This window comes from Dipteris shenzhenensis, chromosome 19 (assembly GCF_047967505.1).
Source record: "Dipteris shenzhenensis isolate YYH24624 ecotype China chromosome 19, Dip_SZ_1.0, whole genome shotgun sequence".
NCBI lineage: Eukaryota > Viridiplantae > Streptophyta > Polypodiopsida > Gleicheniales > Dipteridaceae > Dipteris > Dipteris shenzhenensis.
This window is the reverse complement of record NC_141614.1, coordinates 55,063,620-55,077,337: the sequence shown is the minus strand read 5'-3', so window position 1 is coordinate 55,077,337 and position 13,718 is coordinate 55,063,620. Positions and strand designations below refer to the sequence as shown.

The window sequence follows — 13,718 nt, the reverse complement described above, 5'->3', positions numbered from 1 at the left end:
TCCATGTATTCTTGTTTAATCAGGATTATAGTTATTCATTTATGTATGGATAGAGAGTCCGAGCTGAGCATTCATATTGGTTTCAGTTTGGATATCTTCTAATATTGATAACTCATGTGTGTCAACTGTGTCAGGAGCACTGCAAACTCATGGCAAAGCTGGAATTTGAGGCCTTGAAGGAGAAGATTGAGGGGAAACGATTGGGATATGGAAATGTCTTTCCAGTTTTAGCAACAGTTTCTCTCTTAGATGTTCCAGACATCAATGATGAGCTGCTGTCACTCTGCAAGGTATGCAAGCGAGCATTTGTTCTGACGAGAATGTCATGCATATATAAGTAATCAATTGAGGTTATTTTATAACTTTTGGCTTGGGCATGTACAATTATGAACTTATGAAAGTGAAGACAAGATGATGAGTTTAAATATATAACCGGATTCATGTAAATTATATTGCTGTGAACCCTACAAATACGAGTTCTTTTAGTAGTAAGGAGAGTGATTGCCTTTTTATAAAAAATTGTATCCCCATGACAGTATCTGGAAAGAAATTTTCAGCCTTAACCGCCTTCAAAAGAGACCCCCATGACAGTATCTGGAAAGAAATTGACAGCCTTAAGTGCCTTCAAAAGAGACCGATAAGATTATTTAAAGTTTATATGATGTGCAGCGTTGTGAATCAGCCAATGAATATTTAGTTGAGCTGATTTGCCTACATGAAAGAATCCTCATACGCACTTCTTGTCATTAACTATGCCAATTGCATTGGTCTTTTTGTGAATGAATATTAACGGCTCTGCTGTTGTTGGAGGTCATGATCTCCTGATGTCACCTTAGTGAGAGAGGGCCAGTGCTTGTGGGTGTGCTCCCCCAGAGTGAGGCTAGGGTAGGTTTAGTGAGGGCCTGTATTGTGGGTGAGGCCGTGCCCTGCGAGGATAGTCTAGGGTAGGATGATCGCCATGTGTCTGCCCAGGCCTAGAGGCATAGGGCAGGAGGCAGCCCTTATTCGCTGCGTGGCAGCCTCTTGTAGGGCTGCAGAGGCCCTGGATATGGTGCAACATGGCGGGCCAAAGGGAGCCTGCAGAGGGCTGCAAAAGGCAGGGGCATTGGGCAGGCAAAGGGCCTGCAAGAGGCTCCTACAATGGTCAGAAGCAGCAGCCCAAAAGGGCCTGGCAAAGGCCTTTTTATAGGGCTGGTTGGACCAGCCAACCAGGTCGGCCAGGATGCTGCTGGCTGGTTGGTTTTTATGACGGCCCCTTGGGGGCTATAAAAGGAGGGCCTCCAGGCCCTCATTCTACATTCTCTGGAGCAGCAAGTAGGAGCAGCAGGAGCAGCAAAGACCAGCACTTGGAGCTTATTCTGGAGAAGGCTGAGGAAGCTGCAGACCTAGCTCAAGGTGCTGCCCAGCTAGGCTGATACACAGGCAGTAAGGTGGAGAGGATCATTCTGGACATAAAGTCTACAGATGCTCATGGTGGAGCATGCGGGCTCGAGTCTAGAGATAGCCGGCAGATAGGAGAAGGACCTTATGGTAAGATCAGAGGACCACACCATTGGTGGGACTCTGGATCTATCTCTTTTGTATTGTGTCCATAGCTTTGGATGGAAATATATTATTTTGGTGGTTTCTATATCTGACTGGTTCATTGTCTATTGATGAGTCTGCACATCTATCTGATGCACATTAAGTTAAGAAGTCTGTGATTCCACACTCCCACACACACTGTGTGTGAGCTCCTTGGATATTCTATCAGTCTTCTGCTGTGCGTAGCCTCTGTTGGTCGATTTCTAACATGGTATCAGAGCCCATGTAGGAGGCTCACAGGTGTGGGAGTGTGAAGGCAGGGACCTTGTTGAAGGACGACCCTGATTCAGAAGCTCTTGGGAATCGACTTCCACGGTTGGAGGACAGTGCCCTTGCGAGAAGGAGGGTGACTTAGGTTCAGTCAAGTGCGTTCAAAGTTCTGGTCTACTGAAAGTGGAGTTTGTTCGATTTTGCTGTGTGGTTTAGTAGTAGAGATGTCGATCTCTTCATCCTCTTCAGCCCCTGCTCTCGCTTCCTCCTTCCCTAGATTTCTTTCTTTCACCATCCCTAACTTTGGAGAGTCTAGGAAACTGGATGGGTCAAATTACCCAATCTAGAAGGTGAAGATCTGGAGTCATTTAGTGGCTCGGAAGCTGTGGAAATTGAAAACGGGAGTGGAGGCGAAGCCGGAGGCTATGGTGGACAAACATGGGAAGATACTCATGCCAGTAGATGGAGAGGAGCTCGAAGCTTGGGAAGATAGAGATGCCCATGCCCTGGCATTGATCATAGGGACTATGGCAGACTCTGTGCTTCCTCACATCCAGATGGCCGAGATGTCAGTAGAGGCGTGGGTCATTCTGAAGGATCTATACGAGACAGACAACAAATCCTGGATCTTGCTTCTTTAGCATTGGCTCTACAACCTAGATATGCATGAGGGAGATTTGGTACATGACCACTTGACGAAGGTCAAGATGGTGAGGGATCAATTGGCATCAGTTGGTCAGAAGGTGGACTCGTGCCATTTGGCCTTGATGGTACTGAGGAGGCTACCTCGGAGTTTCAAAAGCTATGTTATGACGATGACAACAGGACAGAGAAACCAAACCTCTGACTTTTGAGGTGTTGGGTCCATTACTGCTACAGGAAGAAGCTAGCGAGAAGCTCTACAACAACGACAAAGACGACAAGGCATTGCTGGCGAAGGATTACGCTGGCAAAGGGAAGGGCAAGCCTAACTGTGGCGAGTCCAAGAAGGATGACTTTGATGACGAGGACATTTCTAAGAGGAAGCAGAAGAAGAAGAAGTGCTTCTATTGTGACACGCCAGGTCATTTTGCGAAGGATTGCAGAAAGAAGAAGGCGGATCAGAAAAACAAGAGGAAGGAGTCCAACTCAGATTCAGAGAGTGACACAAAAGCCAAAGCTAATGTGGTAATCGAAGAGCTGTTCTTGGTGACATCTTCGTGTGTTACTGAGGTCAGATATGTTGACCTAGAAATCACATAAATGATGTCTGCCATTAAGATGTGGGTCGACGATGTAGAAAAGAGGTAGGGACAGATTTGGAGAAAGGGGGATAGAGGAGCAGAAGGGAGAGAGAGAGAGAGGGGAAGAGGGAGAGGAAAGGGGGTAGCGAGAGAGAAGTAGAAGTAGAAGTAGAGTCTATTAACGTCCTCGGGGGTCCAAAAATGACCCATGGGACCTGTCTCAATACAATGTAAAATAGAGTCTCCTCAAGGAGAGGGGTCAGGAGTCTATGAGTTCCTGACGCCAGGTAAAAAGATGAGTGACAAAAGATCCCAATGCTGCCGGAGAGGCAGTAGAGAGAACTGATGTCAGCTCAGCGGAGTCCTCCTGTATCTGCTGGCAGTCCTCCCTGATATGTGCATATTGGGGGCATTGTAGAGCCACATGTGCCTCCGTCTCAACTGTCTACATGTCACAAAGGGTATAGACTCTAGCATGTTTGGGCTGATGCATCCAAGCTCCCTTGTCAATTGCAAATGTATGAGATTTGGTACGAAACCTGGCTATGTTTCTGCGATATAGAAGGGGGATAGGTGTGCTAATATAAGGCTGAGCATGAGTCTCTATGGACATGTATGTAGACCAACATGTGGGATTTATGTTACAAAATAAAGTGCGTCCTCTCAATCTGTACTCATCCATGAGGACTCTCAAGGTAATAAGAGAGAGAGAGAGAGAGAGAGAGAGAGAGAGAGATTGGGAGAGAGAGTAGGCAGCACGTAGGAGGAAGGAGGTAGTAGATAGGATTAGATGTTACATCAAAAAGTCCGTAGTAGGGAGTGGATGGAGACTTATATAGTCCCTTCACGTTTTCCACCTAAAGGACCTCTAACTTGGCCCTTTTTCCCCTTCATTACAGCCATCCCTTCCCATAGAATTTTGCCCTTAAAATTTCACAGCATGGCTGTCCAAAAGAGCAGCAAACAGCAAGTACTAATCAATCCAGTATGAGATAGGGGTGGTCTTGGACAATGATTTCTGGCTGCCATGAATTTTCATCCTCAGGGAGTCCCCGCCGCTTGATAAGATACTCTACGTAGGCCTTGTTCGGAGTAAATGGTCTCTGAAACCCACGATGCGCGCTCCAGGACATAGAGGATGTGGCCCTCTTAATCCATAGGTGGCAACTCTGGAAGAACATGGACATGCTGTCCAACATGTGGTTTCAGCAAAGATACATGGAAAACATCATGGATCTTGGAGGTACTGGGTAGCTCCAACTGATATGCTACCTCTCCAACCTTGCGGATGATCCTGTAAAGACCGTAATACCTATGAGCAAGCTTTGTGTTGGTATTACCTTTCAGCGAGGCATAACGGTTCTTATGGAGACGCAAATGCACATAATCTCCCTCTTTGAAAGACAAATATCTCCTACGTTCATCCGCATATTTCTTTTGCTTGGCTTGGGCATCCTACATATTCCTTTTTGCCAACTTCAGAAGGGCATCCATCCTCTCCAAGTCATTCTGTGCTTGCTGATTTTTCACAGCCATGTCACGAATTGAAGAAGGCATCCCGACCTTGCATCCGTACATTGCCTCAAACGGGCTCATGCCAATGGAGAGATGCTTGGTACTGTTGTAGCAAAATTCAGCAAGTGACAACCATTTATCCCAAGACTTCTGAGTATCATGGCAAAAATGCCTCAAATATTCCTCCACCCATTTGTTCACCCTTTCTGACTGTCCATTAGTCTCAGGATGGTAAGTAGTGCTAGGCGTGAGTAAAGTACCCACTGCTGTAGATATCTCCTGCCAAAAGTGACGCATAAACTTTGCGTCTCTGTCATTGACAATTTCCTAAGGGAAACCATGATGCTTAAAGACATGTTCAATGAATTGCCAAGCAACCTGCGATGCTGAATACCGGGTCTTAGTGGGTATGAAATGGGTCTGTTTTGTCATTCTATCCACGACAACAAAGATGCTGTCCTATCCCCTCTCTGTAGAAGGCAATCCTATGATGAAATCCATTGCTATGTGCGTCCATTTGCCCTCTGGAATGGGTAATGGTTGCAAGAGGCCTGTGGGTAACTTGCTGTCCACTTTATTCTGTTGGCAAGGCAAGCATTCAACCACATATTTAACCACATCTCTCCACATGCCTTCCCAGGTAAAGCTCTGCTTGATTCTTTCATATGTTTTAGTGATACCTGCATGTCCAGCCATGGGAGAGGAGTGCATTTCTTGCAAAACCAGCTGGTGGTATTGTAAGTCTAGCACTAAATAAATCCTGTCTTGGCACCACAACAGCCCATTATGCAATTTGAAATTCGGATGGCCGTGACTAGAAGGCTTCTGCAAATCTGAAAATATGGGGAGCTGCTTTAGAATTCTGCAGATACTCTTCCTGAATGCCATGAATCCACTCCTGATATATGGTAGAGATAGCAGACAAATTGCAAGCCCACATCCTGGACAAGGCATTTGCAACCACATTTTCCTTCCCTTTTCCGTACTTAATGTCAAAATCATAGGATTGGACTGCAGCCAACCACCTCTTCTGCTTATATGACAAATTTGGCTGGGTGAGGAAGAATCTGAGTGTCCTATGATCAGTTTTCACGTTAATTTTACTTCCGTACAGATAGTGGTAATTTCTTGAAAGCATGCAAGATAGCCAGCATCTCCTGATCATAAACATGGAAATTTAGTTCTCTAGCATCAAACTTCCTGCTTTCAAAGGCTATTACCCCGTGTTCCCAATCCTTTGCCACTGGCATCTGCCTCCACAATGAAAGGACGTGAAAAATCAGGGCATACCAAGACAGGTGCATGAGTGAGAGCAAATTTCAGGTCTTCAAAGTTGTGTTGTGCTTCCTTTGACCACCCAAAAGCATCCTTCTTCAAGAGGTCAGTACGAGGAGCTGCCCTCTTGGCAAATTTGTGAATGAAGCGCTTGTAAAAGGAAGCAAGACCTAAAAATCCTCTCAACTGGGTGGGATTTTGTGGATGTGGCCAATCTTTGATGCATTTCACTTTTGCAGGATCCACCCAAATGCCACGTCTACTCACAATATGCCCCAGGTACTCAACCTCCTTTGCCATAAAAGTGCATTTGCTGGCCTTTGCATAAAGCTGATGCATCCTCAAATTTTCTAGCATTTGCTTCACATGCTTAATGTGCTCTTGTCTATCCTTGCTGTAAATGAGGATATCATCAAAGAAAACCAACACGCATCTGAAAAGAAGTGGCTGCAATATCTTGTTCATTAGTGCCTGGAAGGTGGCGGGTGCATTAGTCAATCCAAAAGGCATCACGTTGAATTCATACAAGCCCCGTTCTGTGCGGATGGCCGTCTTGTGCTCATCTCCTTCTTTCACCCTGATTTGATGGTAACCAAACCTCAAATCTATCTTTGTGAAAAACTGAGCACCCTTGAGCTCATCCAACAGGTCATCTATCTTGGGGATTGGAAACCTGTTCTTGATAGTGGCCTTATTTAGATCCCTGTAATCAATGCACATGCGGTATGATCCATCCTTCTTCTTCACCAGAAGCACCGGAGAGGCAAAAGGAGAAGTGCTATGAGGGATGAAGTTCTTCTCAAGCAATTCCCGCACCTGTACTGCCACTTCCTCCCGCTCAACCTTAGAGAGACAATATGGGGCTTTGTTTATGGACTTAACTGCCAGGTTCTAGAACAATGGCATGATCCACATCCCTCTTGGGAGGCAATTGGGATGGCATATCAACAAATACATCAGCAAACTCCGATAGCAACTGCTGCATATCACAATCCTCAACATGGGGAATGCTACCCCTCTGAGATACTGACACATTCAATGCGTAGAGGGCATGCTCCTTCCTGAGCTCTCTGGCTAACTGCCTTGCTGAAATGACCTGCAATTTAGGAGTGGCAATGCCATGCAATGCTACAGTTCTACCCTTGTGGACAAAGATGAGTGATAGGGCATTTAAATCCATGCTGATTTTACCCAAAGATTTCAGCCAATTGCAGCCCAGGACAGCATCTATTGGGCCCATATCCAATGCCAAGAGATCCCCAACAAATTCATAATCCTCAGAGAGCTCGATCCTTGCATCTTGGCAACAAAATTTACTGACCAAATGCTGTCCATTTGCCACCTCTACTTTCAGCCCATGATCAATCTTAGTAGCAATCAGTCCCACCTTCTGTAAGGTCTTAGAATTGATGAAACTACGAGTGCTACCGCTGTCCACAAGCATGTGAACAGTCCTGCCATTAATTTGTCCTTTCAATCTGATAGTTTCAGCACTTTTGGCACCCATCAATGCATGAGAACAGATAGCATAAATTGTTTGCTGCGCATCCCAACAGATCTCCTCCTCGTCCACAGGAGCATTACCATTTGCATCCTCTCGTGCAAGAAAAGGCATAGCAACCTGATGCTCCACATGAAAGACTTTAGACCGACGGCCTCATGTGTTACATGTGGGCTGAGTGTCATCGGACTGTATACCGTGCATATTATGGTCATTAGCACCACTGGGATCAAAGGGGAAATCAGGCCCCTTCGTGGCTCCAACATCTGGAGCTTCTTCCATGATTTGTGCACCCTCTGAATCATCATGAGTGGCATCCAAAGTCTCAAAAGCATCCATCAAATGGTCATCATCTGATATCTCAATAATCATGCTGAGTTTTGCAGTACCACTGTTATGGATTTTGCAAACTTCCTGATGCTTAGGAGTCCACTTCTCACCACACTTAAAGCATAAGTTTGCCCTCTTTCTGTTGTCCATAATAGCCCTAGTGTGTTGTTTAAATTCTGAATTTTCAATCCCAACACTTGGCTTAGCTCTTGGCTTAGCATCAAATGACCTGTATGGCTTAGCATATGGCATCTTGCTGCCTGTAACTGTGGGAAACCTCCGAAATGGTGCTGCTGCTGATTTTCTTTCATTCCAATCAGTCACTTTAGGCTTCTTCTTAGCCTCATTTGCGTTCCCATATGCGCTGCCCGCTGTCATCTTATATGTGCTGGCATATTTGGGCTCAAATACCTCTGCCAATTGGGCTGCATGCTCAATTGTTTGAGGGTTATGTGCCTTTGCATTTGTAGCAAGAGAAGGACTTAACCCATGGATGAAACGCAGCAGCTTTCCCTTTTCAGATACGTCCTGCACAAACAGGGAAAGCCTCCAAAAGCGCTGCAAGTACTCTTGGACTGTACTGATGTCACAAGATAAGTATCATTAGCACTAATTACTATATATATTCGGTTGCAATTAATGTGTTAAGGCAGAGGATTGATTTATGAGAATCTTTTGTTGTGACCTGCTAGGCCCTGAAGTGACCTGCTACCCAGGTACCCTGGGTGCCCTAATCAACTCCAACACAGTCCCAGCTGCTGCGCCACAAATCGTGACTGTCCCTGAGCCCCGGATCTGCAAAAGGACCTGCATATCGACTGTTGCTGCTGCTGTAGGTTGGCCTGCACACACAGACGACCTGCAAACAGCAAACAAACAAATAGATTGCAAATGAAAGGGCCCCAGGACTGCTGCGAATGAGTACCAAGAAATAACAGCTGATAGACATGCTCCCGCCATCAAAATTTGAAATTTAAATCCCAGAGAGGGGTGCCAAATCTGCTAAAAAAAACTGCTACAAAAACTCAGGTCTCCCTGCCTTGTAGCTGTCTGCTGAACTACTTCACAATGTGATATTAGCTCAAAAAACAGCCCATGGCAAGTGCATGATAACTTGCATTCAAACCCAGAATAGAATTGCAGAATTGTGTGTCCAGTATGGACAGCTCACCGTACAGAAAACTGAGGGAAAAAAGAAAGGAAATACAGTGCAATTTGGATGAGCACTCAGAAGATTAGAGACTGACGTTGAGAACTTGCAAAAATAAATCAGGGGAAAGTAGAGAGATGGATGTTGATGCAATCACGGGGGGACTATGTGCCTCTATGGATGAGGAAATGGACAAATGGAAAACAGAAACGCAAATACAAATGGGGATTCAATTAGGTGAGATGTAGGAAGAGATGGGCCAAGTGGTGGATGCCCAAACCAGCCATCATGCATTATTGATAAAGGAGCTGGAAACTCAGGTCGCCAAGCTCAAAGAAGAAACTGAAATACTGAAGATTCACACTCAACTCAAAGAAGGAGAGATTCAGCCACCTTTTAATGAGGAGCTGAACATACTCAAAATGGAGAATGAGAAACTCAAGAAAGAGATGGCTGGCCTACAGGTCATGCGATACAAGGGAAATCTCTCAACAATTTAACGTAGGGGGGAAGGCAGCAATGAATGAATGGAAAGAGGTCATCAAGAAGGGCACATCAGCCTCAAAAAAGGAATTCATTTCTGATGCCCTGGAGGAAGAGAAGACAAGGAGTAGTAAAGCCCTGAATGTTCTTGTTAGAGGCCTAGCAGTGGGAGATATGGCGATGGTGGATGCCAAAGCATTGATTACTAAGATGGGGTCAATCTTACCTTTGAGGCAGCCTGGAGAGTGGGCAGGGCTGACACACCGGTGCGACCTATGTTGGTGAAATTCTGGACTTTCACGGATAGATCCACCTACATGAGTATGAGAGCAACCTTAAAAGGGACCGGAACATATCTTGATGATGACTGCACACTTTTGCAGCAAGGACATCGAAGAGAGGTGATGGTCTGAGTGATGGCAGCAAGGCAAGAGGGAAAATGGGCTGCATACAGATATGGCAACGTAATCATACGGGAGAAGGCAGAAAGGGCAGAGAGAGATGCATATAGCACATGACAGTGTTGGGCCTACGAGACAGGAACATGAAACAGACTGAGTATGGCTGTTTGGAATTGTAATGGCACCCTTTGGTCTGACTTAGAGACATACAGTGATAGAGACATCATCTTCTACACTGAGACATGTGAGAGTCCAGAGAGAGGACTACTTGTTATGACAGGGTATACCTAGGAGTCGTCCTTCAAGGAGTTGAGGAGGGACACTGGGATACCAGGCTCTGGAGGTGTTGCTGTACCTTTCAGATTACACTTGAGGCCACTCATATTTATGATCCGGATGGAGGAGCATGCAAGCACATGCGGATACGTATTTGGCCACTTGGTGTGCATACGATTTTCATTGTTGTATGCTACTTTCCCCTAGGTACATCATCTTATGCGCACAAGGTCACCAGAGAGTGTCACCGTCCGTATGAGAGGATGCACGATGATATCACAGAGTTCTCTAGGTAGGGGAGAGCCTCCTTCTAGGCGACTTTAATGCACTTATGGGGGACAAACAGGTTGGCCTCCTTGATATCAGATCGGACACCCTTAGAGTACCAGAGACGGACCCTACAGAGCTTGGGATAGTGAGGCACATAGAGGATGCTTCACAAGGGACAAGCTGCAGGTGACATTTTATTGGAGATGGTGGAAGTGCACGACTTGATCATCTATAACGGTCCCTAGAGATGGCTGCTATCAAGATGGCTCACTTGTTTCCCACATGGAGGGAGAACAAGTACAGTGGACTACTTGATGGGCTCCCCAACCTTTGTGTCACAGGTACATGATGTCACTCTCCCTCCTCCCCCACTTGGCACAAACCATTCCTATCTGGCTTTCAGCATCTCTATCACTGTGCCAGTCATAGAATGGGACCCTCTTGCCCCCAGCCATATCTAGACACATTTTGATCATGCCCTTGATGCAGTATATATGAGCTACTTGTCTCATGGGCTATCGACCTTCCATGGAGATGATGCAGATCTTACCAATGTCTGAGACACTCTTGTCTCAGTGGTTTAGGATGTCGTTGACAAATCATTCCCTCTGACCCGATCCACATCATGCCCCCCAATTGGGAATATGCCCTAGAACCCATGTTATGACTGAGTGCTGAGAGATGAGATCTCACTTCATAGTTGAGCAAGGTTTGGGACACCTGACGACGCTCAGAGTACAGCGGATCTCACACTGTTTGACATGCTGAAAGAGGGGGGCTTTCCTCTCACGTAGGATGGATGAGATGATCCAATCTTTTTGAAAAGGAGACTCCACCATTGCATAAGGGCTTCTCTCCTAGGGGAAGCTACCTACCCCCATTCACAAATCCGGGTATCTGGCATACACACACAACGTCACTCTACAATGTCCCGATCCAAGCACCAATCGATATGTCCTCCTTACCCAGGCCCACCACATCACCACATAAAATCTGCGAGTTGCATTGCGTCGACTCCACAATCGGCCACACATTGGCCAGAGCACCGAAGAGAAATGGTTGTGTTTCAAGGCAATAGTAACCAAATTTATTTTAGAGTCTACAATCTTTGTTTTATAATGGCAAGTAAGCATAAGAGTAGAATAATAGACACATTTGTTTCATTAGTTCACAAGTCCTAATTGTGTTGTGATCTCAGGTCAATGAGCAAACGGATGGAACCAAAGACCAGCTCGTGGTGGGCGCGGTTGATCTCAATCAAACTGTAAAATTGCCGGATGAACTTTGTGGAAGTCGCCCCAAGGTTAGCTCACCCCATGATTCTCTTTAAGATGTTTTCATAAAAAATTGTGTACGAAAGATACTCAATGCACCTTATCGTGTCTTGACATTCATTGGGTTTTTTTAAAATGGTGCCATACAATATTGTAAATATCTTTGAGCTTGTCAGACAATGTTACTAACTGTACACAAACTTGTTGTAGCGGGAGATAGACTATCCTCACTCTCTCTCTTGCTCAATACTAACTGCACTGCAAGATGATGCACTCAATACACAAAGTGAGCTGTGGATGTGAGTGAGAGAATCAGAGGGAGAGAATGTAGTGGACCTCCGAAGAGGAAATAGATACAGCTGTGAATGCTCAAAGGGCTGAATACAACTGTATGAAGGGGTTGAGTCCCTCACTGCAAAACTGGAAGACTAGACTACCTAGAGGAGGTGAATCCTCACTAGATCCCTAAAGAGGCTGAGGCTACCCTGCTGGTTTGCTGCGGCGGGTAGGCCTGACTCTGCAGCTCTGAAGGCTTGAAGGCCTGAGGAGTGGATGAAGAATGAGGGCCAAAGGATGTCTTTTTATAGGCTGATAGGTCAGCCTGGCCGACTTGGTCAATGCCGACCATTGACCTTGGTCAGCTCAAAGCCAACCTTTGATGAAACGTTCATATACATTGGTTTGGAAATGGTATACTAGATTCGTTGCCAATGCTGTAGTATGACAAGTAGATTGTCTTCACAATAGTCTTCTGAGCCACATAGCTTCATATGCTACTCTGGTCAAAGTTCTATGTTCTTCTTCTCTTTAGACAAGGAAATTGTTGGTTGTCTATTTGATAACCCTGATATAGGACCTTGTCCTTTAAAAAAGAAATCCTTGTGTAGATTCTCTTATACCCTAATCCACTGCATAATAACCATCATAATAACATGCAATGTTGGGAGAGAGAATGAGGTTGACAATGACGTAGCTTCCCTCTCAATCCTCTGGCCATTTCTATCACTCTCCTGTCCCATCTGTTTGACTAGAAGGTGGGATTGAAGGTTCTAGTCAATTTCACTGCATGCATGGCCTGCCCTTTGAACAACTCTCTGTTATTCATGATTTGAAAGCTTGGTTTAAGGAGAACGCTATAGCACTGCTGAACAATGGAGAAGTGCTCAATGCCAATTAATTTTTGGATACAACAATGACATCCTGCGCATCATACCGAGAAAGCCATCGTATGCAGGTACCCTCTAGACTTCAAAGGGCGGCTTCTTCTCCCTTTCATGACTGAGCGCTTCAAGCAGTAGCAGAGGACCCCAAGCCACGACCACTTTCGCTTGTGAGAGGCTAAGAGTGTTAAGAGTTTTGGACATCTCTTGTTTGTGCTATAGGGACTGAGAGCTGATTTGTAGGTGTGCCCGCCCAAGGATATTGCTAGATTCTTCCTGTTAAATATGCAGTTAGTTGGGGGCATCGAGGCAAGGATTGGGGGCATGTTTAGGGGCTGGAAACAGGGCTGGTTTATGGTCTGGTTAGGGCCTGGTAAAAGGCTATTTAGGGCTGGCTATTGCCAGCTGGTTGGGGCTAGTCAGGCCAGCCAACCACCCAATCAAAGGGTCGTGTCGACCGACCTGACCAGGGTCATGCGGGTTAGCAGACCAGCCAACCTAGAACAATGCTCTAACACAAGTAAAGATGGCAAGATTGGCAGGTGATCTCTTCTTGAAGAGATCAGTCATCATGATGTTACTGAATTCATATGGCATTCAATCCCCTGATGTGGAATTGCAATAGCCTCGACAATATTGGAGATTCACAGGTTAAATTCACATCTGCCCAAGACGCCTATCGGATTGGGTTGAGAGCATGATCCTCACCTTGGTGTTGAGAAGGAAGGTTTTATTACCCCTATCCACACCAGGTCAGGGTAGCCTCCCCCGCCCTCCTATTAATTGGGCCATTTGTGCCCTTGTACTCCATTTATTCTAAGGTGTAGTTTTTACTTCAGTTTGCAGTGATCTAGAAGCACAGATTTCAGGAGTATTCCAGAACGCAGTTCAGCTCTTGGATTGTGTCGTCCAGTTCTGGTTTTCTCAGCAGTAAAGAGCAGAGTTTTTCCAGCACTTGTTTCTTGCAGTCCATTGCGATTTGTTGTGCAGAACATTCTCTCTCTAATTGCAGCATCTTCTCTACTCACATTTCTGCATCTCTGTTCCACACGCATACTTCCGCTGC

At 45.6% G+C, this 13,718-nt stretch overlaps 1 protein-coding gene across 4 annotated transcripts in view; it reads left to right on the top strand.

The window, feature by feature from the left end:
- The window catches only part of LOC147890655 (Acyl-CoA N-acyltransferases (NAT) superfamily protein), a 94,383-nt gene that overhangs the window by 38,417 nt on the left and 42,248 nt on the right, over positions 1–13,718 (top strand). For 3 of the 4 annotated variants that reach the window (XM_087390793.1, XM_087390792.1, XM_087390795.1), the window contains exons 2-3: positions 135–290; positions 11,417–11,521. In XM_087390793.1, coding sequence (XP_087246919.1) covers positions 135–290; positions 11,417–11,521 — 261 coding nt within the window. The remainder of the gene's footprint in view (positions 1–134; positions 291–11,416; positions 11,522–13,718) is intronic. The other variant, XM_087390794.1, reaches the window with a different exon arrangement.